Here is a 24840-nt window from a genome sequence, read left to right as displayed (position 1 = left end):
GGTGGTGTTTGTGGTAGTGTGTGTGCATCAGGCACGTATGGGGTGGTGTTTGTGGTAGTGTGTGTGCATCAGGCATGTATGGGTGGTGTTTGTGGTAGTGTGTGTGCATCAGGCACGTATGGGGTGGTGTTTGTGGTAGTGTGTGTGCATCAGGCACGTATGGGGTGGTGTTTGTGGTAGTGTGTGTGCATCAGGCACGTATGGGGTGGTGTTTGTGGTAGTGTGTGTGCATCAGGCACGTATGGGTGGTGTTTGTGGTAGTGTGTGTGCATCAGGCACGTATGGGTGGTGTTTGTGGTAGTGTGTGTGCATCAGGCACGTATGGGTGGTGTTTGTGGTAGTGTGTGTGCATCAGGCACGTATGGGTGGTGTTTGTGGTAGTGTGTGTGCATCAGGCACGTATGGGGTGGTGTTTGTGGTAGTGTGTGTGCATCAGGCACGTATGGGTGGTGTTTGTGGTAGTGTGTGTGCATCAGGCACGTATGGGTGGTGTTTGTGGTAGTGTGTGTGCATCAGGCACGTATGGGTGGTGTTTGTGGTAGTGTGTGTGCATCAGGCACGTATGGGGTGGTGTTTGTGGTAGTGTGTGTGCATCAGGCACGTATGGGGTGGTGTTTGTGGTAGTGTGTGTGCATCAGGCACGTATGGGTGGTGTTTGTGGTAGTGTGTGTGCATCAGGCACGTATGGGTGGTGTTTGTGGTAGTGTGTGTGCATCAGGCACGTATGGGGTGGTGTTTGTGGTAGTGTGTGTGCATCAGGCACGTATGGGGTGGTGTTTGTGGTAGTGTGTGTGCATCAGGCACGTATGGGGTGGTGTTTGTGGTAGTGTGTGTGCATCAGGCATGTATGGGGTGGTGTTTGTGGTAGTGTGTGTGCATCAGGCATGTATGGGGTGGTGTTTGCCTGGCACAACATCATGCATGACGTGTGTTTTGACATGCTAGTTGGCTATATGATTGTTGTGTAACGTGGGTTGTCTCACAGAACTCTGCACTGCAAGATGGTGACGTGCAGACATGGAAGAGAATGCAGTGTGCCAGGTTGGATGCAACATGGGGCTATGCTGAACCAAATGTCATCTTACTGTTGGCCTTGGCTTGCCATGAAAGTGCCACATCAAATACTGAATGTTATATAAGAACCTCAGTTATGGAGAGTGTGAGGGGACCAGAGAGTTTGACCCTGACTGCAGTACCAATTCTGGCCACATGACTACATATAACACCTTTAAATGTCGATCTATGTTCACGACCATGAATTGATGAAGGTGGACCCCGACTTAAAGAAGTTGAAAAACTTATTGGGGTGTTACCATTTAGTGCTCAATTGTACGGAATATGTACTGTACTGTGCAATCTACTAATAAAAGTTTCAATCAATCAATCAAACGAAGACACGGACGTTGAGTTTGTTAAAGTCTTAACTTTCTGCGATATTTACCAAACTCCTTGAGGACTTGAAGTTGACTCATCCACCACAAAATGGTGTTAAGAAAAAGGTATGTTAGACTGACGGGATACAAAAGGTTGTTTTAAACGGCGAGCGTGAGTTGCGTGATCGAGGAGTCGTGCTGCCAGCGGGAAAAGAATAATGTTATTATGATCGAGGAGTCGTGCTGCCAGCGGGAAAAGAATAATGTTATTATGATCGAGGAGTCGTGCTGCCAGCGGGAAAAGAATAATGTTATTATGATCGAGGAGTCGTGCTGCCAGCGGGAAAAGAATAATGTTATTATGATCGAGGAGTCGTGCTGCCAGCGTTAAAAGAATAATGTTATTATGATCGAGGAGTCGTGCTGCCAGCGTTAAAAGAATAATGTTATTATGATCGAGGAGTCGTACTGCCAGCGTTAAAAGAATAATGTTATTATGATCGAGGAGTCGTACTGCCAGCGTTAAAAGAATAATGTTATTATGATCGAGGAGTCGTGCTGCCAGCGTTAAAAGAATAATGTTATTATGATCGAGGAGTCGTGCTGCCAGCGTTAAAAGAATAATGTTATTATGATCGAGGAGTTGTGCTGCCAGCGTTAAAAGAATAATGTTATTATGATCGAGGAGTCGTACTGCCAGCGTTAAAAGAATAATGTTATTATGATCGAGGAGTCGTGCTGCCAGCGTTAAAAGAATAATGTTATTATGATCGAGGAGTCGTGCTGCCAGCGTTAAAAGAATAATGTTATTATGATCGAGGAGTCGTGCTGCCAGCGTTAAAAGAATAATGTTATTATGATCGAGGAGTCATGCTGCCAGCGTTAAAAGAATAATGTTATTATGATCGAGGAGTCGTACTGCCAGCGTTAAAAGAATAATGTTATTATGATCGAGGAGTCGTGCTGCCAGCGTTAAAAGAATAATGTTATTATGATCGAGGAGTCGTGCTGCCAGCGTTAAAAGAATAATGTTATTATGATCGAGGAGTCGTACTGCCAGCGTTAAAAGAATAATGTTATTATGATCGAGGAGTCGTGCTGCCAGCGTTAAAAGAATAATGTTATTATGATCGAGGAGTCGTACTGCCAGCGTTAAAAGAATAATGTTATTATGATCGAGGAGTCGTGCTGCCAGCGTTAAAAGAATAATGTTATTATGATCGAGGAGTCGTACTGCCAGCGTTAAAAGAATAATATTATGATCGAGGAGTCGTGCTGCCAGCGTTAAAAGAATAATGTTATTATGATCGAGGAGTCGTACTGCCAGCGTTAAAAGAATAATGTTATTATGATCGAGGAGTCGTACTGCCAGCGTTAAAAGAATAATGTTATTATGATCGAGGAGTCGTGCTGCCAGCGTTAAAAGAATAATGTTATTATGATCGAGGAGTCGTGCTGCCAGCGTTAAAAGAATAATGTTATTATGATCGAGGAGTCGTGCTGCCAGCGTTAAAAGAATAATGTTATTATGATCGAGGAGTCGTACTGCCAGCGTTAAAAGAATAATGTTATTATGATCGAGGAGTCGTGCTGCCAGCGTTAAAAGAATAATGTTATTATGATCGAGGAGTCGTGCTGCCAGCGTTAAAAGAATAATGTTATTATGATCGAGGAGTCGTGCTGCCAGCGTTAAAAGAATAATATTATGATCGAGGAGTCGTGCTGCCAGCGTTAAAAGAATAATGTTATTATGATCGAGGAGTCGTACTGCCAGCGTTAAAAGAATAATATTATGATCGAGGAGTCGTGCTGCCAGCGTTAAAAGAATAATGTTATTATGATCGAGGAGTCGTACTGCCAGCGTTAAAAGAATAATGTTATGATCGAGGAGTTGTGCTGCCAGCGTTAAAAGAATAATGTTATTATGATCGAGGAGTCGTACTGCCAGCGTTAAAAGAATAATGTTATTATGATCGAGGAGTCGTACTGCCAGCGTTAAAAGAATAATGTTATTATGATCGAGGAGTCGTACTGCCAGCGTTAAAAGAATAATGTTATTATGATCGAGGAGTCGTGCTGCCAGCGTTAAAAGAATAATGTTATTATGATCGAGGAGTCGTACTGCCAGCGTTAAAAGAATAATGTTATTATGATCGAGGAGTCGTGCTGCCAGCGTTAAAAGAATAATGTTATTATGATCGAGGAGTCGTGCTGCCAGCGTTAAAAGAATAATATTATGATCGAGGAGTCGTGCTGCCAGCGTTAAAAGAATAATGTTATTATGATCGAGGAGTCGTACTGCCAGCGTTAAAAGAATAATATTATGATCGAGGAGTCGTGCTGCCAGCGTTAAAAGAATAATGTTATTATGATCGAGGAGTCGTACTGCCAGCGTTAAAAGAATAATGTTATGATCGAGGAGTTGTGCTGCCAGCGTTAAAAGAATAATGTTATTATGATCGAGGAGTCGTACTGCCAGCGTTAAAAGAATAATGTTATTATGATCGAGGAGTCGCACTGCCAGCGTTAAAAGAATAATGTTATTATGATCGAGGAGTCGCACTGCCAGCGTTAAAAGAATAATGTTATTATGATCGAGGAGTCGTGCTGCCAGCGTTAAAAGAATAATGTTATTATGATCGAGGAGTCGTACTGCCAGCGGGAAAAGAATAATGTTATTATGATCGAGGAGTCGTGCTGCCAGCGTTAAAAGAATAATGTTATTATGATCGAGGAGTCGTGCTGCCAGCGTTAAAAGAATAATGTTATTATGATCGAGGAGTCGTGCTGCCAGCGTTAAAAGAATAATGTTATTATGATCGAGGAGTCGTGCTGCCAGCGTTAAAAGAATAATGTTATTATGATCGAGGAGTCGTGCTGCCAGCGGGAAAAGAATAATGTTATTATGATCGAGGAGTCGTACTGCCAGCGTTAAAAGAATAATGTTATTATGATCGAGGAGTCGTGCTGCCAGCGTTAAAAGAATAATGTTATTATGATCGAGGAGTCGTACTGCCAGCGTTAAAAGAATAATGTTATTATGATCGAGGAGTCGTACTGCCAGCGTTAAAAGAATAATGTTATTATGATCGAGGAGTCGCACTGCCAGCGTTAAAAGAATAATGTTATTATGATCGAGGAGTCGTGCTGCCAGCGTTAAAAGAATAATGTTATTATGATCGAGGAGTCGTACTGCCAGCGTTAAAAGAATAATGTTATTATGATCGAGGAGTCGTGCTGCCAGCGTTAAAAGAATAATGTTATTATGATCGAGGAGTCGTACTGCCAGCGTTAAAAGAATAATGTTATTATGATCGAGGAGTCGTGCTGCCAGCGTTAAAAGAATAATGTTATTATGATCGAGGAGTCGTGCTGCCAGCGTTAAAAGAATAATGTTATTATGATCGAGGAGTCGTACTGCCAGCGTTAAAAGAATAATGTTATTATGATCGAGGAGTCGTACTGCCAGCGTTAAAAGAATAATGTTATTATGATCGAGGAGTCGTGCTGCCAGCGTTAAAAGAATAATGTTATTATGATCGAGGAGTCGTGCTGCCAGCGTTAAAAGAATAATGTTATTATGATCGAGGAGTCGTACTGCCAGCGTTAAAAGAATAATGTTATTATGATCGAGGAGTCGTGCTGCCAGCGTTAAAAGAATAATGTTATTATGATCGAGGAGTCGTGCTGCCAGCGTTAAAAGAATAATGTTATTATGATCGAGGAGTCGTACTGCCAGCGTTAAAAGAATAATGTTATTATGATCGAGGAGTCGTGCTGCCAGCGTTAAAAGAATAATGTTATTATGATCGAGGAGTCGTACTGCCAGCGTTAAAAGAATAATGTTATTATGATCGAGGAGTCGTGCTGCCAGCGTTAAAAGAATAATGTTATTATGATCGAGGAGTCGTACTGCCAGCGTTAAAAGAATAATATTATGATCGAGGAGTCGTGCTGCCAGCGTTAAAAGAATAATGTTATTATGATCGAGGAGTCGTACTGCCAGCGTTAAAAGAATAATGTTATTATGATCGAGGAGTCGTACTGCCAGCGTTAAAAGAATAATGTTATTATGATCGAGGAGTCGTGCTGCCAGCGTTAAAAGAATAATGTTATTATGATCGAGGAGTCGTACTGCCAGCGTTAAAAGAATAATGTTATTATGATCGAGGAGTCGTGCTGCCAGCGTTAAAAGAATAATGTTATTATGATCGAGGAGTCGTGCTGCCAGCGTTAAAAGAATAATATTATGATCGAGGAGTCGTGCTGCCAGCGTTAAAAGAATAATGTTATTATGATCGAGGAGTCGTACTGCCAGCGTTAAAAGAATAATATTATGATCGAGGAGTCGTGCTGCCAGCGTTAAAAGAATAATGTTATTATGATCGAGGAGTCGTACTGCCAGCGTTAAAAGAATAATGTTATGATCGAGGAGTTGTGCTGCCAGCGTTAAAAGAATAATGTTATTATGATCGAGGAGTCGTACTGCCAGCGTTAAAAGAATAATGTTATTATGATCGAGGAGTCGCACTGCCAGCGTTAAAAGAATAATGTTATTATGATCGAGGAGTCGCACTGCCAGCGTTAAAAGAATAATGTTATTATGATCGAGGAGTCGTGCTGCCAGCGTTAAAAGAATAATGTTATTATGATCGAGGAGTCGTACTGCCAGCGGGAAAAGAATAATGTTATTATGATCGAGGAGTCGTGCTGCCAGCGTTAAAAGAATAATGTTATTATGATCGAGGAGTCGTGCTGCCAGCGTTAAAAGAATAATGTTATTATGATCGAGGAGTCGTGCTGCCAGCGTTAAAAGAATAATGTTATTATGATCGAGGAGTCGTGCTGCCAGCGGGAAAAGAATAATGTTATAATGATCGAGGAGTCGTACTGCCAGCGTTAAAAGAATAATGTTATTATGATCGAGGAGTCGTGCTGCCAGCGTTAAAAGAATAATGTTATTATGATCGAGGAGTCGTACTGCCAGCGTTAAAAGAATAATGTTATTATGATCGAGGAGTCGTACTGCCAGCGTTAAAAGAATAATGTTATTATGATCGAGGAGTCGCACTGCCAGCGTTAAAAGAATAATGTTATTATGATCGAGGAGTCGTGCTGCCAGCGTTAAAAGAATAATGTTATTATGATCGAGGAGTCGTACTGCCAGCGTTAAAAGAATAATGTTATTATGATCGAGGAGTCGTGCTGCCAGCGTTAAAAGAATAATGTTATTATGATCGAGGAGTCGTACTGCCAGCGTTAAAAGAATAATGTTATTATGATCGAGGAGTCGTGCTGCCAGCGTTAAAAGAATAATGTTATTATGATCGAGGAGTCGTGCTGCCAGCGTTAAAAGAATAATGTTATTATGATCGAGGAGTCGTACTGCCAGCGTTAAAAGAATAATGTTATTATGATCGAGGAGTCGTGCTGCCAGCGGGAAAAGAATAATGTTATTATGATCGAGGAGTCGTGCTGCCAGCGTTAAAAGAATAATGTTATTATGATCGAGGAGTCGTACTGCCAGCGTTAAAAGAATAATGTTATTATGATCGAGGAGTCATGCTGCCAGCGTTAAAAGAATAATGTTATTATGATTGAGGAGTCGTGCTGCCAGCGTTAAAAGAATAATATTATGATCGAGGAGTCGTGCTGCCGCGTTAAAAGAATAATGTTATTATGATCGAGGAGTCGTGCTGCCAGCGGGAAAAGAATAATGTTATTATGATCGAGGAGTCGTGCTGCCAGCGTTAAAAGAATAATGTTATTATGATCGAGGAGTCGTGCTGCCAGCGGGAAAAGAATAATGTTATTATGATCGAGGAGTCGTGCTGCCAGCGTTAAAAGAATAATGTTATTATGATCGAGGAGTCGTGCTGCCAGCGTTAAAAGAATAATGTTATTATGATCGAGGAGTCGTGCTGCCAGCGGGAAAAGAATAATGTTATTATGATCGAGGAGTCGTACTGCCAGCGTTAAAAGAATAATGTTATTATGATCGAGGAGTCGTGCTGCCAGCGTTAAAAGAATAATGTTATTATGATCGAGGAGTCGTGCTGCCAGCGGGAAAAGAATAATGTTATTATGATCGAGGAGTCGTGCTGCCAGCGTTAAAAGAATAATGTTATTATGATCGAGGAGTCGTACTGCCAGCGTTAAAAGAATAATGTTATTATGATCGAGGAGTCGTGCTGCCAGCGTTAAAAGAATAATGTTATTATGATCGAGGAGTCGTACTGCCAGCGTTAAAAGAATAATGTTATTATGATCGAGGAGTCGTGCTGCCAGCGTTAAAAGAATAATGTTATTATGATCGAGGAGTCGTGCTGCCAGCGTTAAAAGAATAATGTTATTATGATCGAGGAGTCGTACTGCCAGCGTTAAAAGAATAATGTTATTATGATCGAGGAGTCGTGCTGCCAGCGGGAAAAGAATAATGTTATTATGATCGAGGAGTCGTGCTGCCAGCGTTAAAAGAATAATGTTATTATGATCGAGGAGTCGTGCTGCCAGCGTTAAAAGAATAATGTTATTATGATCGAGGAGTCGTGCTGCCAGCGTTAAAAGAATAATGTTATTATGATCGAGGAGTCGTGCTGCCAGCGTTAAAAGAATAATGTTATTATGATCGAGGAGTCGTGCTGCCAGCGTTAAAAGAATAATGTTATTATGATCGAGGAGTCGTGCTGCCAGCGTTAAAAGAATAATGTTATTATGATCGAGGAGTCGTGCTGCCAGCGTTAAAAGAATAATGTTATTATGATCGAGGAGTCGTACTGCCAGCGTTAAAAGAATAATGTTATTATGATCGAGGAGTCGTGCTGCCAGCGGGAAAAGAATAATGTTATTATGATCGAGGAGTCGTGCTGCCAGCGTTAAAAGAATAATGTTATTATGATCGAGGAGTCGTACTGCCAGCGTTAAAAGAATAATGTTATTATGATCGAGGAGTCATGCTGCCAGCGTTAAAAGAATAATGTTATTATGATTGAGGAGTCGTGCTGCCAGCGTTAAAAGAATAATGTTATTATGATCGAGGAGTCGTGCTGCCAGCGGGAAAAGAATAATGTTATTATGATCGAGGAGTCGTGCTGCCAGCGTTAAAAGAATAATGTTATTATGATCGAGGAGTCGTGCTGCCAGCGTTAAAAGAATAATGTTATTATGATCGAGGAGTCGTGCTGCCAGCGGGAAAAGAATAATGTTATTATGATCGAGGAGTCGTACTGCCAGCGTTAAAAGAATAATGTTATTATGATCGAGGAGTCGTGCTGCCAGCGTTAAAAGAATAATGTTATTATGATCGAGGAGTCGTGCTGCCAGCGGGAAAAGAATAATGTTATTATGATCGAGGAGTCGTGCTGCCAGCGTTAAAAGAATAATGTTATTATGATCGAGGAGTCGTACTGCCAGCGTTAAAAGAATAATGTTATTATGATCGAGGAGTCGTGCTGCCAGCGTTAAAAGAATAATGTTATTATGATCGAGGAGTCGTGCTGCCAGCGTTAAAAGAATAATGTTATTATGATCGAGGAGTCGTGCTGCCAGCGGGAAAAGAATAATGTTATTATGATCGAGGAGTCGTGCTGCCAGCGTTAAAAGAATAATGTTATTATGATCGAGGAGTCGTGCTGCCAGCGGGAAAAGAATAATGTTATTATGATCGAGGAGTCGTACTGCCAGCGTTAAAAGAATAATGTTATTATGATCGAGGAGTCGTGCTGCCAGCGTTAAAAGAATAATGTTATTATGATCGAGGAGTCGTGCTGCCAGCGTTAAAAGAATAATGTTATTATGATCGAGGAGTCGTGCTGCCAGCGTTAAAAGAATAATGTTATTATGATCGAGGAGTCGTGCTGCCAGCGTTAAAAGAATAATGTTATTATGATCGAGGAGTCGTGCTGCCAGCGTTAAAAGAATAATATTATGATCGAGGAGTCGTGCTGCCAGCGTTAAAAGAATAATGTTATTATGATCGAGGAGTCGTACTGCCAGCGTTAAAAGAATAATGTTATTATGATCGAGGAGTCGTACTGCCAGCGTTAAAAGAATAATGTTATTATGATCGAGGAGTCGTGCTGCCAGCGTTAAAAGAATAATGTTATTATGATCGAGGAGTCGTACTGCCAGCGTTAAAAGAATAATGTTATTATGATCGAGGAGTCGTACTGCCAGCGTTAAAAAAAGCCCACCAGTGACGACTTCAAGTCTTTGCTGGTCATGAAAGCGAGCAGCAGGCAAATCCGGTGTTGGCTCGTTGCTTGCAGACGTAAACGTTTGCCTCTCAGCTCCGGGAAGAAGTGTAAATATTCCCGATAAGCCCAAGTGTCGGCATAACGCCGCCGTCCTGTTTGTTTACAAAGCGGCTGATTGGAATAAACACTTTGATCCTCTCAGCCGTGACAAGTGATGGAGTCAAACTGCTAAATGCTGTTTGTTTCTTTCTTTTGCTTTTGTGGAAGTGACATTCAGCCTGGGAGAGCACCTTTGAATCCCTGCTGTCACAGCAAGAGTGTCGCATGCCACACCTCCACCCAACAGAAACATGCTATCTCAAATGGCTGTCAAAATGTTAGCTATTTTAGGACAAAACAACAAAGGCTAACTTTAGTGAAGATGGGATTTATGGAGCCCTTTCTTTAAAGGAGTCTTTATTTTTTTTACTCTTATTCTATGTGTTTTAGAAACTGGGGATTACAATCATTTACATTTACACAAACATTACTGGAAACATTATCCCAAAATATCAGCAATAATTGTATTTATTTTTTGTTTCTACCTAAGTATTCATTAAGTACCATCGTCATGACAATATTAAATACTAGTAGACCTTAGTATTCATTAAGTACCACCATCATGACAACATTAAATACAGTAGTGTAGTAGACCTAAGTATTCATTAAGTACCACCATCATGACAACATTAAATACAGTAGTGTAGTAGACCTAAGTATTCATTAAGTACCACCATCATGACAACATTAAAGACAGTAGTGTAGTAGACCTAAGTATTCATGAAGTACCACCATCATGACAACATTACATACAGTAGTTTAGTAGACCTAAGTATTCATTAAGTACCACCATCATGACAACATTAAATACAGTAGTGTAGTAGACCTAAGTGTTCATTAAGTACCACCATAATGACAACATTAAATACAGTAGTGTAGTAGACCTAAGTATTCATTAAGTACCACCATAATGACAACATTAAATACAGTAGTGTAGTAGACCTAAGTATTCATTAAATGGGTTGTACTTGTATAGCGCTTTTCTACCTTCAAGGTACTCAAAGCGCTTTGACACTACTTCCACATTTACCCATTCACACACACATTCACACACTGATGGAGGGAGCTGCCATGCAAGGCGCCAACCAGCACCCATCAGGAGCAAGGGTGAAGTGTCTTGCTCAGGACACAACGGACGTGACGAGGTTGGTTCTAGGTGGGATTTGAACCAGTGACCCTCGGGTTGCGCACGGCCACTCTCCCACTGCGCCACGCCATCCCTAACATTAAGTACCACCATCATGACAACATTAAATACAGTAGTGTAGTAGACCTAAGTATTCATTAAGTACCACCATCATGACAACATTAAATACAGTAGTGTAGTAGACCTAAGTATTCATTAAGTACCACCATCATGACAACATTAAACTAAAGTACCGTAGTCGGCCGAAGTGCTCATTAAAAACAAATTAGAGGTTTTATTCCACAAGTAGATATAATGTTTGTAGTCACTGCAACACTACACATGATTTGAACAGTAACACTGTGTTTAAATATGGGAAATTAAAACACTGTATTTTAATCAAGATATTATTTGGCGTTGCAGGAAAATGGAGCCACAGTTTGAGAAAGCCATGTCCTGACCTAAAAAACTTTGTAGTTTTGTTAATAATCTGGATAAAAAAATGCAGACAACAAGTAAGAATAAACTGAATGTTTAAATAATATTCAAATAAGTATTTTAGGAAATGATAAAGTAAATACCAAATGTTTGTGTACATAAGAGCAATGAACCACATACGCTGTAAGTGAAGTCAACATAAATGAACAAAATAAAATGAAAAAGTAGTAGTTTTAGTTATATTGTATCTGCGTCTTCCTAAACCATGGGCTCTCCTGACTCACTTCAAAGAGCCGTTCAGAAGACCGGACTCGGTGGTGAAGGCCCCGTCTAAAGTGCATGAGGCCGGGCCGGGCAGCGGAGCCAACTGGCCCTGGCCCTGGCCCGGAACCTGAGCTCACCTCCGTAGTAGCCGTATGCCGCGGGGCCCAGGATGTCCGGGTCCTCCAGCCTCCCACCCAGGGGCCTCATCCTCCTCGGGCCCCTGAAGAAGGCGTGTCTGCGGGCACCCAAAGCGCTCAACTGCTTCATTCGTCGCTCTTTGGACCTTCGGTTCTGGAACCAAACCTGCCCAAAAAAAAGAGTTATCAAAGCGAGAGAAGAAATATATAATAAAATATATTAATTAGCAATCTCACTCTTGCTTTTAATTGCATTCAATAATTCTACCTCAACGACTTTGTCTAATGACATGACAGCTGGTGTTGATCACCACATATATTAGCAAGGCTTAGTTTCAATGTTGTAGGTGGTGACTTGTCCAGGGTGTAGCCCGCCTTCCGCCAGGCTGCAGGTGAGATAGGCTACAGCCACCCCCGCCACACCGAAAGGGACAAGCGGTTGAAAATGGATGGCTGGAAGGTCAGGCTGATTACAAAAATAATACTAACCAAATATACAAAGTAAATATGAATTGAAGCAGTGCTAAAATGTATTAAATGTGAATGCAAATTAAAATACAGTTGCAGCACTTTAGTCATATTTTTTGCTCTTACAAAACTTCTCTATGACTTGAGCTCCAGATATTATTTTCTGCCCTCTGGCGGCCCAGCAGTGGGTTAGGAACACTGTCCCAATCACAATCCATCAGTCAGAATATACATATGGAAATACTGTATATATATATATATATATATATATATATATATATATATATATATATATATATATATATATATATATATATATATATATATATATATATATATATATATCTCCATCTCCTGCAACCCGAACGGGACAAGCGGTAAAAAATGGATGGATACATGTATATATATATATGTATATGTGTGTATGTGTATATATATATATATATATATATATATATATATATATATATATATATATATATATGTATGTATGTATGTATGTATGTATGTATGTATGTATGTATGTATGTGTGTGTGTGTGTGTGTGTGTGTGTGTGTGTGTGTGTGTATATGTAAATATATATATATATGCATGTCCGGGGTCTCCGCTGTCCTATTTTACGCTTCATAATGCGCCACACATTTTCCATGGGAGACAGGTCTGGACTGCAGGCAGGCCAGGAAAGTACCCGCACTCTCTTACTACAAAGCCACGCTGTTGTAACACTTTTCTTTCTGAAATAAGCAGGAGCGTCAATGATAACGCTGCTTGGATGACAACATATGTTGCTCCAAAAGCTCTATGTACCTTTCAGCATTAATGGTGCCTTCACAGATGTGTAAGTTACCCATGTCTTGTTCACTAATACACCCCCATACCATCACACATGTGTAAGTTACCCATGTCTTATTCACTAATACACCCCCATACCATCACACATGTGTAAGTTACCCATGTCTTATTCACTAATACACCCCCATACCATCACACATGTGTAAGTTACCCATGTCTTGGGCACTAATACACCCCCATACCATCACACATGTGTAAGTTACCCATGTCTTATTCACTAATACACCCCCATACCATCACACATGTGTAAGTTACCCATGTCTTGGGCACTAATACACCCCCATACCATCACACATGTGTAAGTTACCCATGTCTTGTTCACTAATACACCCCCATACCATCACACATGTGTAAGTTACCCATGTCTTGGGCACTAATACACCCCCATACCATCACACATGTGTAAGTTACCCATGTCTTGTTCACTAATACACCCCCATACCATCACACATGTGTAAGTTAGTCATGTCTTGTTCACTAATACACCCCCATACCATCACACATGTGTAAGTTACCCATGCCTTGTTCACTAATACACCCCCATACCATCACACATGTGTAAGTTACCCATGTCTTGTTCACTAATACACCCCCATACCATCACACATGTGTAAGTTAGTCATGTCTTGTTCACTAATACACCCCCATACCATCACACATGTGTAAGTTACCCATGCCTTGTTCACTAATACACCCCCATACCATCACACATGTGTAAGTTACCCATGTCTTGTTCACTAATACACCCCCATACCATCACACATGTGTAAGTTACCCATGTCTTGGGCACTAATACACCCCCATACCATCACACATGTGTAAGTTACCCATGTCTTGTTCACTAACACACCCCCATACCATCACACATGTGTAAGTTACCCATGTCTTGGGCACTAATACACCCCCATACCATCACACATGTGTAAGTTACCCATGTCTTGGGCACTAATACACCCCCATACCATCACACATGTGTAAGTTACCCATGTCTTGTTCACTAATGCACCCCCATACCATCACACATGTGTAAGTTACCCATGTCTTGGGCACTAATACACCCCCATACCATCACACATGTGTAAGTTACCCATGTCTTGTTCACTAATACACCCCCATACCATCACACATGTGTAAGTTAGTCATGTCTTGTTCACTAATACACCCCCATACCATCACACATGTGTAAGTTACCCATGCCTTGTTCACTAATACACCCCCATACCATCACACATGTGTAAGTTACCCATGTCTTGTTCACTAATACACCCCCATACCATCACACATGTGTAAGTTAGTCATGTCTTGTTCACTAATACACCCCCATACCATCACACATGTGTAAGTTACCCATGCCTTGTTCACTAATACACCCCCATACCATCACACATGTGTAAGTTACCCATGTCTTGTTCACTAATACACCCCCATACCATCACACATGTGTAAGTTACCCATGTCTTGGGCACTAATACACCCCCATACCATCACACATGTGTAAGTTACCCATGTCTTGTTCACTAACACACCCCCATACCATCACACATGTGTAAGTTACCCATGTCTTGGGCACTAATACACCCCCATACCATCACACATGTGTAAGTTACCCATGTCTTGGGCACTAATACACCCCCATACCATCACACATGTGTAAGTTACCCATGTCTTGGGCACTAATACACCCCCATACCATCACACATGTGTAAGTTACCCATGTCTTGGGCACTAATACACCCCCATACCATCACACATGTGTAAGTTACCCATGTCTTGTTCACTAATACACCCCCATACCATCACACATGTGTAAGTTACCCATGTCTTGTTCACTAATACACCCCCATACCATCGCACATGTGTAAGTTACCCATGTCTTGGGCACTAATACACCCCCATACCATCACACATGTGTAAGTTACCCATGCCTTGGGCACTAATACACCCCCATACCATCACACATGTGTAAGTTACCCATGTCTTGTTCACTAATACACCCCCATACCATCACACATGTGTAAGTTACCCATGTCTTGTTCACTAATACACCCCCATACCATCACACATGTGTAAGTTACCCATGTCTTGGGCACTAATACACCCCCATACCATCACACATGTGTAAGTTAGTCATGTCTTGTTCACTAATACACCTCCATACCATCACACATGTGTAAGTTACCCATGTCTTGTTCACTAATACACCCCCATACCATCACACATGTGTAAGTTACCCATGTCTTGGGCACTAATACACCCCCATACCATCACACATGTGTAAGTTAGTCATGTCTTGTTCACTAATACACCTCCATACCATCACACATGTATAAGTTACCCATGTCTTGTTCACTAATACACCCCCATACCATCACACATGTGTAAGTTACCCATGTCTTGGGCACTAATACACCCCCATACCATCACACATGTGTAAGTTACCCATGTCTTGTTCACTAATACACCCCCATACCATCACACATGTGTAAGTTAGTCATGTCTTGTTCACTAATACACCCCCATACCATCACACATGTGTAAGTTACCCATGCCTTGTTCACTAATACACCCCCATACCATCACACATGTGTAAGTTACCCATGTCTTGTTCACTAATACACCCCCATACCATCACACATGTGTAAGTTACCCATGTCTTGGGCACTAATACACCCCCATACCATCACACATGTGTAAGTTACCCATGTCTTGTTCACTAATACACCCCCATACCATCACACATGTGTAAGTTACCCATGTCTTGGGCACTAATGCACCCCCATACCATCACACATGTGTAAGTTACCCATGTCTTGGGCACTAATACACCCCCATACCATCACACATGTGTAAGTTACCCATGTCTTGTTCACTAATACACCCCCATACCATCACACATGTGTAAGTTAGTCATGTCTTGTTCACTAATACACCCCCATACCATCACACATGTGTAAGTTACCCATGTCTTGTTCACTAATACACCCCCATACCATCACACATGTGTAAGTTACCCATGTCTTGTTCACTAATACACCCCCATACCATCACACATGTGTAAGTTACCCATGCCTTGGGCACTAATACACCCCCATACCATCACACATGCTGGCTTTTACACTTTGTGTCTATAACAATCCAAATGGTTATTTTCCTCTTTGTTCTGGAGGACACCACGTCCACAGTTTCCAAATATAATTTGAAATGTGGACTCGTCAGACCACAGAACATTTTTCCACTTTGCATCAGTCCATCTTAGATGAGCTCGGGCCCAGCCAAGCTGGTGGCGTTTCAGGATATTGTTGATGAATGGCTTTGGCTTTGCATAGTAGAGTTTTAACTTGCACTTACAGATGTAGCGACCAACTGTAGTTACTGACAGTGGTTTTATGAAGTGTTCCTGAGCCCACGTGGTGATATCCTTTACACACGGATGACGGTTTTTGATGCAGTACCGCCTGAGGGATCAAAAGTACGTAATATCATCGCTTACGTGCAGTGACTTCTCCAGATTCTCTGAACTTTTTGATGATTTTACGGACCGTAGATGTTAAAATCCCTAAATTCTTTTCAATAGCTCGTTGAGAAATGTTGTTCTAAAACTGTTTGACAATTTGCTTACAAAGTGATGACCCTCACCCCATCCTTCTTTGTGAATGACTTAGCATTTCATGGAAGCTGCTTTTATAGCCAATCATGGCACCCACCTGTTCCCAATTAGCCTGCACACCTGTGGGATGTTCCAAATAAGTGTTTGATGAGCATTCCTCAACTTTTATCAGTATTTATTGCCACCTTTCCCAACTTCTTTGTCACATGTTGCTGGCATCAAATTCTAAAATTAATGATTATTTAACAAAAAAAATAAAGTTTATGAGTTTGAACATGAAATATGTTGTCTTTGTAGCATATTCAACTGAATATGGCTTGAAAAGGATTTGCAAATCATTGTATTCTGTTTATATTTACATCTAACACCATTTCCCAACTCATATGGAAACGGGGTTTGTATATATATATATATATATATATATATACAGTATATATGTACAGTGTGTGTGTGTATGTATGTGTAAAAAGTATATAAATATTACATAAATGAATGAACAAAACACATAATCCTAAGAATAACAGCAGTAAGAATAGCAATAGATACATTGCAAACTAGCAGAATAAATGTAAAAAGAGTTTAACATGATCAGTGAAAAGCCTGACTTAAAAGATATGTTTTGAAAAATATATTTCAAAAAAGATTTGTATTCATTTTATATTGCTAAACATTGCAGGACATCCTTTTACTCCTACATACAGTATATCATTTATTATGTGATGTATTTGTCATTATTCTACATGAATGGAATGAAATGAATGAATGAAATAAGTTTATTTGAATGATATAACCAATCAAGCATTTAGTGTGATGGTCTGAGAGAACAGGTTGTACATTTCAACAATCACACACATTTACACACACAAGAAAAGAAAAAGAATGAGGGGGAAAAGAAACAAGCTGAAGCCAAAACTTATATTTTCCTATCCTATACCTTCACTGAAAACGAGATTGCCTGGAACATCAAAGAAAAAAATATCAATGGGATGAAAGTAACTATTAGTACATTTTATAATTTTCAATTATTTCACTTTTTAAGGTTTTCTTAAAGCTTAACAAAGAAGTTCATGTCTTCAACTCATCACTGAGCTTCTTCCACCATTTACTCCTAAAACTGAAATACATTTGTATTTTATATTCCTTCTTACTTTACCTATTCCAGACATCAATATTCCCCATAAATGAGAGTTTTCTCCTCTTGATGTAAAGAAGCTAAGAATACAAGCTGGAAGTCTCTTCTTCTTTACTCCAAACATCATTTCCATTGTTTTTAAAAACACAATGTCTGAAAATGTTAACACATTAAAAGTTGTAAATAATGGATTGGTATGTTCATAGTAGCAGACTTTGTGTGTTATTCTATTCAGCCTTTTTTGAAGTTTTATTATTGGCTCTGTTTGTTTTGTAAACATTTCCCCAAATTTCAAGACAATATGTTAAATATGGAAAAATAAAAGACTAATATAACATAAGCAGGCATTTCTCATTCAGCATGTGTCTTACTTTATAAAGAATAGCAATGATTTGGAAATGTTTCCCTTCATATATTCAATATGCACTTTCCAACATAGTTTATGATCAATTATTATTCCCAACAATGTAGTTTCATATACTCTGTCAATTTCTAATTGATGTCATTTTAATATTGTTACACAATTAGTAGTCCTTGCACCACTCAACACCATACATTTAGTTTTCTTATCATCTAATGACAACTTCCATCCATCCATTTCCTACCCTCTATTCCCTTTTGGGGTGGCGGGGGGCGCTGGCGTCTATCTCAGCTACAATCGGGCAGAAGGCGGGGTACACCCTGGACAACTTATTAATATCAAACCATTTTTTTAGCTGAATTAATTCAACCTCGATTCTCCTCAACACTTCCTTCAAGTCTTCTTCTCAACAATATACATTTGTATCATCTGCAAACATAATACATTTACATTTATTCCATACTGAACAAATATCATTGAAACAGAGTATAAATAACTTGGGTGCCAATACCGAGCCTTATGGAAGCCCACAAGTTACTCTTCTTGGCTGTGATTTAGTCTATTTAATTTCCACAGATGGAGAACTATCCATCCATCCATCCATCTTCTTCCGCTTACCCGAGGTCAGGTCGCGGGGGCAGCAGCCTAAGCAGGGAAGCTCAGACTTCCCTCTCCCCAGCCAGTTGGTCCAGCTCTTCTCGGGGGATCCCGAGGCGTTCCCAGGCCAGCCGGGAGACGTAGTCTTCCCAACATGTCCTGGGTCTTCCCCGTGGCCTCCTACCGGTTGGACGTGCCCTAAACACCTCCCTAGGGAGGCGTTCGGGTGGCATCCTGACCAGATGCCCGAACCACCTCATCTTGTTCTTCTTGATGTGGAGGAGCAGAGGCTTTATTTTGAGTTCCTCCCAGATGACAGACCTTCTCACCCTATCTCTAAGGGAGAGACCCACCACACGGCGGAGGAAACTCATTTCGGCCGCTTGTACCCGTGATCTTATCCTTTCGGTCATGACCCAAAGCTCATGACCATAGGTGAGGACTGGAACGTAGATTGACCGGTAAATTGAGAGCTTTCCCTTCCAGCTCAGGTCCTTCTTCACCACAACGGATCGGTACAACGTCCGCATTACTGAAGACGCCGCACCGATCCGCCTGCCGATCGCAAGATCCACTCTTCCCTCACTCGTGAACAAGACTCCTAGGTACTTGAACTCCTCCACTTGGGGCAGGGTCTCCTCCCCAACTCTGTGATGGCACTCCACCCTTTCCGGGAGAGAACCATGGACTCGGACTTGGAGGTGCTGATTCTCATTCCTGTCGCTTCACACTCGGCTGTGAACTGATCCAGTGATAGCTGGAGATCCCGGCCAGATGAAGCCATCAGGACCACATCATCTGCAAGAAGCTGAGACCTAATCCCGCAGCCACCAAACCAGAACCCCTCAACGTCTTGACTGCGCCTAGAAATTCTTTCCATAAAAGTTATGAACAGAATGGGTGACAAAGGACAGCCTTGGCGGAGTCCAACCCTCACTGGAAACGTGTCCGACTTACTGCCAGCAATGCGGACCAAGCTCTGACACTGATCATACAGGGATCGGACCGCCACAATAAGACAGTCCGGTACCCCATACTCTCTGAGCACTCCCCACAGGACTTCCCGAGGGACACGGTCGAATGCCTTTTCCAAGTCCACAAAGCACATGTAGACTGGTTGGACAAACTCCCATGCACCCTCAAGAACCCTGCCCAGAGTATAGAGCTGGTCCACAGTTCCACGACCAGGACGAAAACCACACTGTTCCTCCTGAATCCGAGGTTTGACTGTCCGGCGTAGCCTCCTCTCCAGTACACCTGAATAAACCTTACCGGGAAGGCTGAGGAGTGTGATCCCACGATAGTTGGAACACACCTTCCGGTCCCCCTTTTTAAAGAGAGGGACCACCACCCCGGTCTGCCAATCCAGAGGTACCGCCCCCGATGTCCACGCGATGCTGCAGAGTCTTGTCAACCAAGACATCGCCACAGCATCCAGATCCTTAACGAACTCCGGGCGGATCTCATCCACCCCCGGGGCCTTGCCACCGAGGAGATTTTTAACTACCTCAGCAACCTCAGCCCCAGAAATAGGAGAGTCCACCACAGAATTCCCCAGGCACTGCTTCCTCATAGGAAGATGTGTCGGTGGCATTGAGGAGGTCTTCGAAGTATTCCTTCCACCTATCCAAAACATCCGCAGTCGAGGTCAGCAGAACACCATCCGCACCATACACGGTGTTGATAGTGCACTGCTTCCCCTTCCTGAGGCGGCGTATGGTGGTCCAGAATCGCTTCGAAGTCGTCCGGAAGTCGTTTTCCGTGGCTTCCCCGAACTCCTCCCATGTCTGAGTTTTTGCCTCCGCGACCGCTGAAGCTGCACACCGCTTGGCCTGTCGGTACCTGTCCACTGCCTCCGGAATCCTATGAGCCAAAAGAACCCGATAGGACTCTTTCTTCAGCTTGACGGCATCCCTCGCCGCTGGTGTCCACCAACGGGTTCTAGGATTACCGCCACGGCAGGCACCAACTACCTTGCGGCCACAGCTCCAATCAGCCGCCTCGGCAATAGAGGTGCGGAACATGGTCCACTCGGACTCAATGTCCAGCACCTCCCTCGTGACATGTTCAAAGTTCTTCCGGAGGTGGGAATTGAAACTTTCTCTGACAGGAGACTCTGCCAGACGTTCCCAGCAGACCCTCACAATGCGCTTGGGCCTGCCAGGTCTGTCCGGCATCCTCCCCCACCATCGCAGGCAATTCACCACCAGGTGGTGATCGTTAGAAAGCTCCACCCCTCTCTTCACCAGAGTGTCCAAAATATGAGGCCGCAAACATGACGACACAACTACAAAGTCGATCATGGAACTGCGGCCTAGGGTGCCCTGGTGCCAACTGCACATATGGACACCCTTATGTTTGAACATGGTGTTTATTATGGACAGACTGTGACGAGCACAAAAGTCCAATAACAAAACACCACTCCGGTTCAGATCCAGGCGGCCATTCTTCCCAATCACGCCTCTCCAGGTTTCACTGTCGTTGCCAACATGAGCGTTGAAGTCCCCCAGCAGAACAAGGGAATCACCCGAGGGAGCACTCTCCAATGCTCCCTAGAGTTTACCCAAAAAGGGTGGGTACTCTGAACAGTTGTTTGGTGCGTAAGCACAAAACATCAGTCAGGACCTGTCCTCCCACCCAAAAACGGAGGGAGGCTACCCTTTCGTCCACTGGGTTGAACTCCAATGTGCAGGCTTTGAGCCGGGGGAAACGAGAATTGCCACCCCAGCCCGTCGCACCGCCAACAAGGAACTGTTTCTTTGCACACAGTACACCGCCAACAAGGAACTGTTTCTTTGCATACAGTACACCGCCAACAAGGAACTGTTTCTTTGCATACAGTACACCGCCAACAAGGAACTGTTTCTTTGCACACAGTACACCGCCAAAAAGGAACTGTTTCTTTGCACACAGTACACCGCCAACAAGGAACTGTTTCTTTGCACACAGTACACCGCCAACAAGGAACTGTTTCTTTGCACAAAGTACACCGCCAACAAGGAACTGTTCCTTTGCACACAGTACACCGCCAACAAGGAACTGTTTCTTTGCATACAGTACACTGCCAACAAGGAACTGTTTCTTTGCACACAGTACACCGCCAACAAGGAACTGTTTCTTTGCATACAGTACACCGCCAACAAGGAACTGTTTCTTTGCACACAGTACACCGCCAACAAGGAACTGTTCCTTTGCACACCGTACACCGCCAAAAAGGAACTGTTTCTTTGCACACAGTACACCGCCAACAAGGAACTGTTTCTTTGCACACAGTACACCGCCAACAAGGAACTGTTCCTTTGCACAAAGTACACCGCCAACAAGGAACTGTTCCTTTGCACACAGTACACCGCCAACAAGGAACTGTTTCTTTGCATACAGTACACCGCCAACAAGGAACTGTTTCTTTGCATACAGTACACCGCCAACAAGGAACTGTTTCTTTGCACACAGTACACCGCCAACAAGGAATTGTTTCTTTGCATACAGTACACCGCCAACAAGGAGCTGTTTCTTTGCACACAGTACACTGCCAACAAGGAACTGTTTCTTTGCACACAGTACACCGCCAACAAGGAACTGTGCTTTGGACACAGTACACCGCCAACAAAGAACTGTTTCTTTGCACACAGTACACTGCCAACAAGGAACTGTTTTTTGCACACAGTACACCGCCAACAAGGAACTGTGCTTTGCACACAGTACACCGCCAACAAGGAACTGTTTCTTTGCATACAGTACACCGCCAACAAGGAGCTGTTTCTTTGCACACAGTACACTGCCAACAAGGAACTGTTTCTTTGCACACAGTACACCGCCAACAAGGAGCTGTTTCTTTGCACACAGTACACCGCCAACAAGGAACTGTTTCTTTGCACACAGTACACCGCCAACAAGGAACTGTGCTTTGGACACAGTACACCGCCAACAAGGAACTGTTTCTTTGCACACAGTACACCGCCAACAAGGAACTGTTTCTTTGCACACAGTACACCGCCAACAAGGAGCTGTTTCTTTGCACACAGTACACCGCCAACAAGGAACTGTTTCTTTGCACACAGTACACCGCCAACAAGGAACTGTGCTTTGGACACAGTACACTGCCAACAAGGAACTGTTTCTTTGCACACAGTACACCGCCAACAAGGAACTGTTTCTTTGCATACAGTACACCGCCAACAAGGAGCTGTTTCTTTGCACACAGTACACCGCCAACAAGGAACTGTGCTTTGGACACAGTACACCGCCAACAAGGAACTGTTTCTTTGCACACAGTACACTGCCAACAAGGAACTGTTTTTTGCACACAGTACACCGCCAACAAGGAACTGTGCTTTGCACACAGTACACCGCCAACAAGAAACTGTTTCTTTGCATACAGTACACTGCCAACAAGGAGCTGTTTCTTTGCACACAGTACACTGCCAACAAGGAACTGTTTCTTTGCACACAGTACACCGCCAACAAGGAGCTGTTTCTTTGCACACAGTACACCGCCAACAAGGAACTGTTTCTTTGCACACAGTACACCGCCAACAAGGAACTGTGCTTTGGACACAGTACACCGCCAACAAGGAACTGTTTCTTTGCACACAGTACACCGCCAACAAGGAACTGTTTCTTTGCACACAGTACACCGCCAACAAGGAGCTGTTTCTTTGCACACAGTACACCGCCAACAAGGAACTGTTTCTTTGCACACAGTACACCGCCAACAAGGAACTGTTTCTTTGCACACAGTACACTGCCAACAAGGAACTGTTTTTTGCACACAGTACACCGCCAACAAGGAACTGTGCTTTGCACACAGTACACCGCCAACAAGGAACTGTTTCTTTGCACACAGTACACCGCCAACAAGGAGCTGTTTCTTTGCACACAGTACACTGCCAACAAGGAACTGTTTCTTTGCACACAGTACACCGCCAACAAGGAGCTGTTTCTTTGCACACAGTACACCGCCAACAAGGAACTGTTTCTTTGCACACAGTACACCGCCAACAAGGAACTGTTTCTTTGCACACAGTACACTGCCAACAAGGAACTGTTTTTTGCACACAGTACACCGCCAACAAGGAACTGTGCTTTGCACACAGTACACTGCCGACAAGGAACATTCCCCCACTATTCCACTTCCTTTTCAAAATCAGCTTTTTCATTTATTTTCTTCAATGATATACATACAGTACATCATTTATTATGTGATGTATTTGTCATACTCCTACATACAGTATATCAATCAATCAATCAATCAATCAATGTTTATTTATATAGCCCTAAATCACCAGTGTCTCAAAGGGCTGCACAAACCACAACACAAACCACTACGACATCCTCGGTAGAGCCCATATATTATTTATGATGTGAGCTATTTGTCATTGCTGTCCATTTTTTATCAGATTATTCACATTTTGGAATTTGGATTAATCATGATTAATCAGTGATTAATTGCTTGCATTATTACTTTCAGCTTAAGGAAAGACCCCAATCTTGTATTGGCAGAATGTCATGCTGGAACCTGAAGGAATGTCAGTTATTGAAGGAATGTCAGTTATTGAAGGAATGTCAGTTATTGAAGGAATGTCATTTATTGAAGGAATGTCAGTTATTGAAGGAATGTTAGTTATTGAAGGAATGTCATTTATTGAAGGAATGTCAGTTATTGAAGGAATGCAATTTATTGAAGGAATGTCAGTTATTGAAGGAATGTCATTTATTGAAGGAATGTCATTTATTGAAGGAATGTCAGTTATTGAAGGAATGTCATTTATTGAAGGAATGTCAGTTATTGAAGGAATGTCCTTTATTGAAGGAATGTCATTTATTGAAGTAATGTCATTTATTGAAGGAATGTCATTTATTGAAGGAATGTCATTTATTGAAGGAATGTCAGTTATTGAAGGAATGTCAGTTATTGAAGGAATGTCATTTATTGAAGGAATGTCATTTATTGAAGTAATGTCAGTTATTGAAGGAATGTCATTTATTGAAGGAATGTCAGTTATTGAAGGAATGCTAGTTATTGAAGGAATGTCATTTATTGAAGGAATGTCAGTTATTGAAGGAATGCAATTTATTGAAGGAATGTCAGTTATTGAAGGAATGTCATTTATTGAAGGAATGTCAGTTATTGAAGGAATGTCCTTTATTGAAGGAATGTCATTTATTGAAGTAATGTCAATTATTGAAG

The 24840-nt window shown here is 42.1% G+C and overlaps 1 protein-coding gene across 1 annotated transcript in view; it reads right to left on the bottom strand.

Annotated features, from left to right (window-relative positions):
* lhx5 (LIM homeobox 5) overlaps positions 1-24840 on the bottom strand; it is a 52483-nt gene that overhangs the window by 6707 nt on the left and 20936 nt on the right. Inside the window, exon 4 of the mRNA XM_061907361.1 lies at positions 11633-11798. Coding sequence (XP_061763345.1) covers positions 11633-11798 — 166 coding nt within the window. The remainder of the gene's footprint in view (positions 1-11632; positions 11799-24840) is intronic.

This window comes from Nerophis ophidion, linkage group LG08 (genome assembly GCF_033978795.1).
Source record: "Nerophis ophidion isolate RoL-2023_Sa linkage group LG08, RoL_Noph_v1.0, whole genome shotgun sequence".
Classification (NCBI taxonomy): domain Eukaryota; kingdom Metazoa; phylum Chordata; class Actinopteri; order Syngnathiformes; family Syngnathidae; genus Nerophis; species Nerophis ophidion.
Note: the sequence above shows the minus strand (reverse complement) of the source record. Positions and strands in the feature narration are given on the sequence as shown.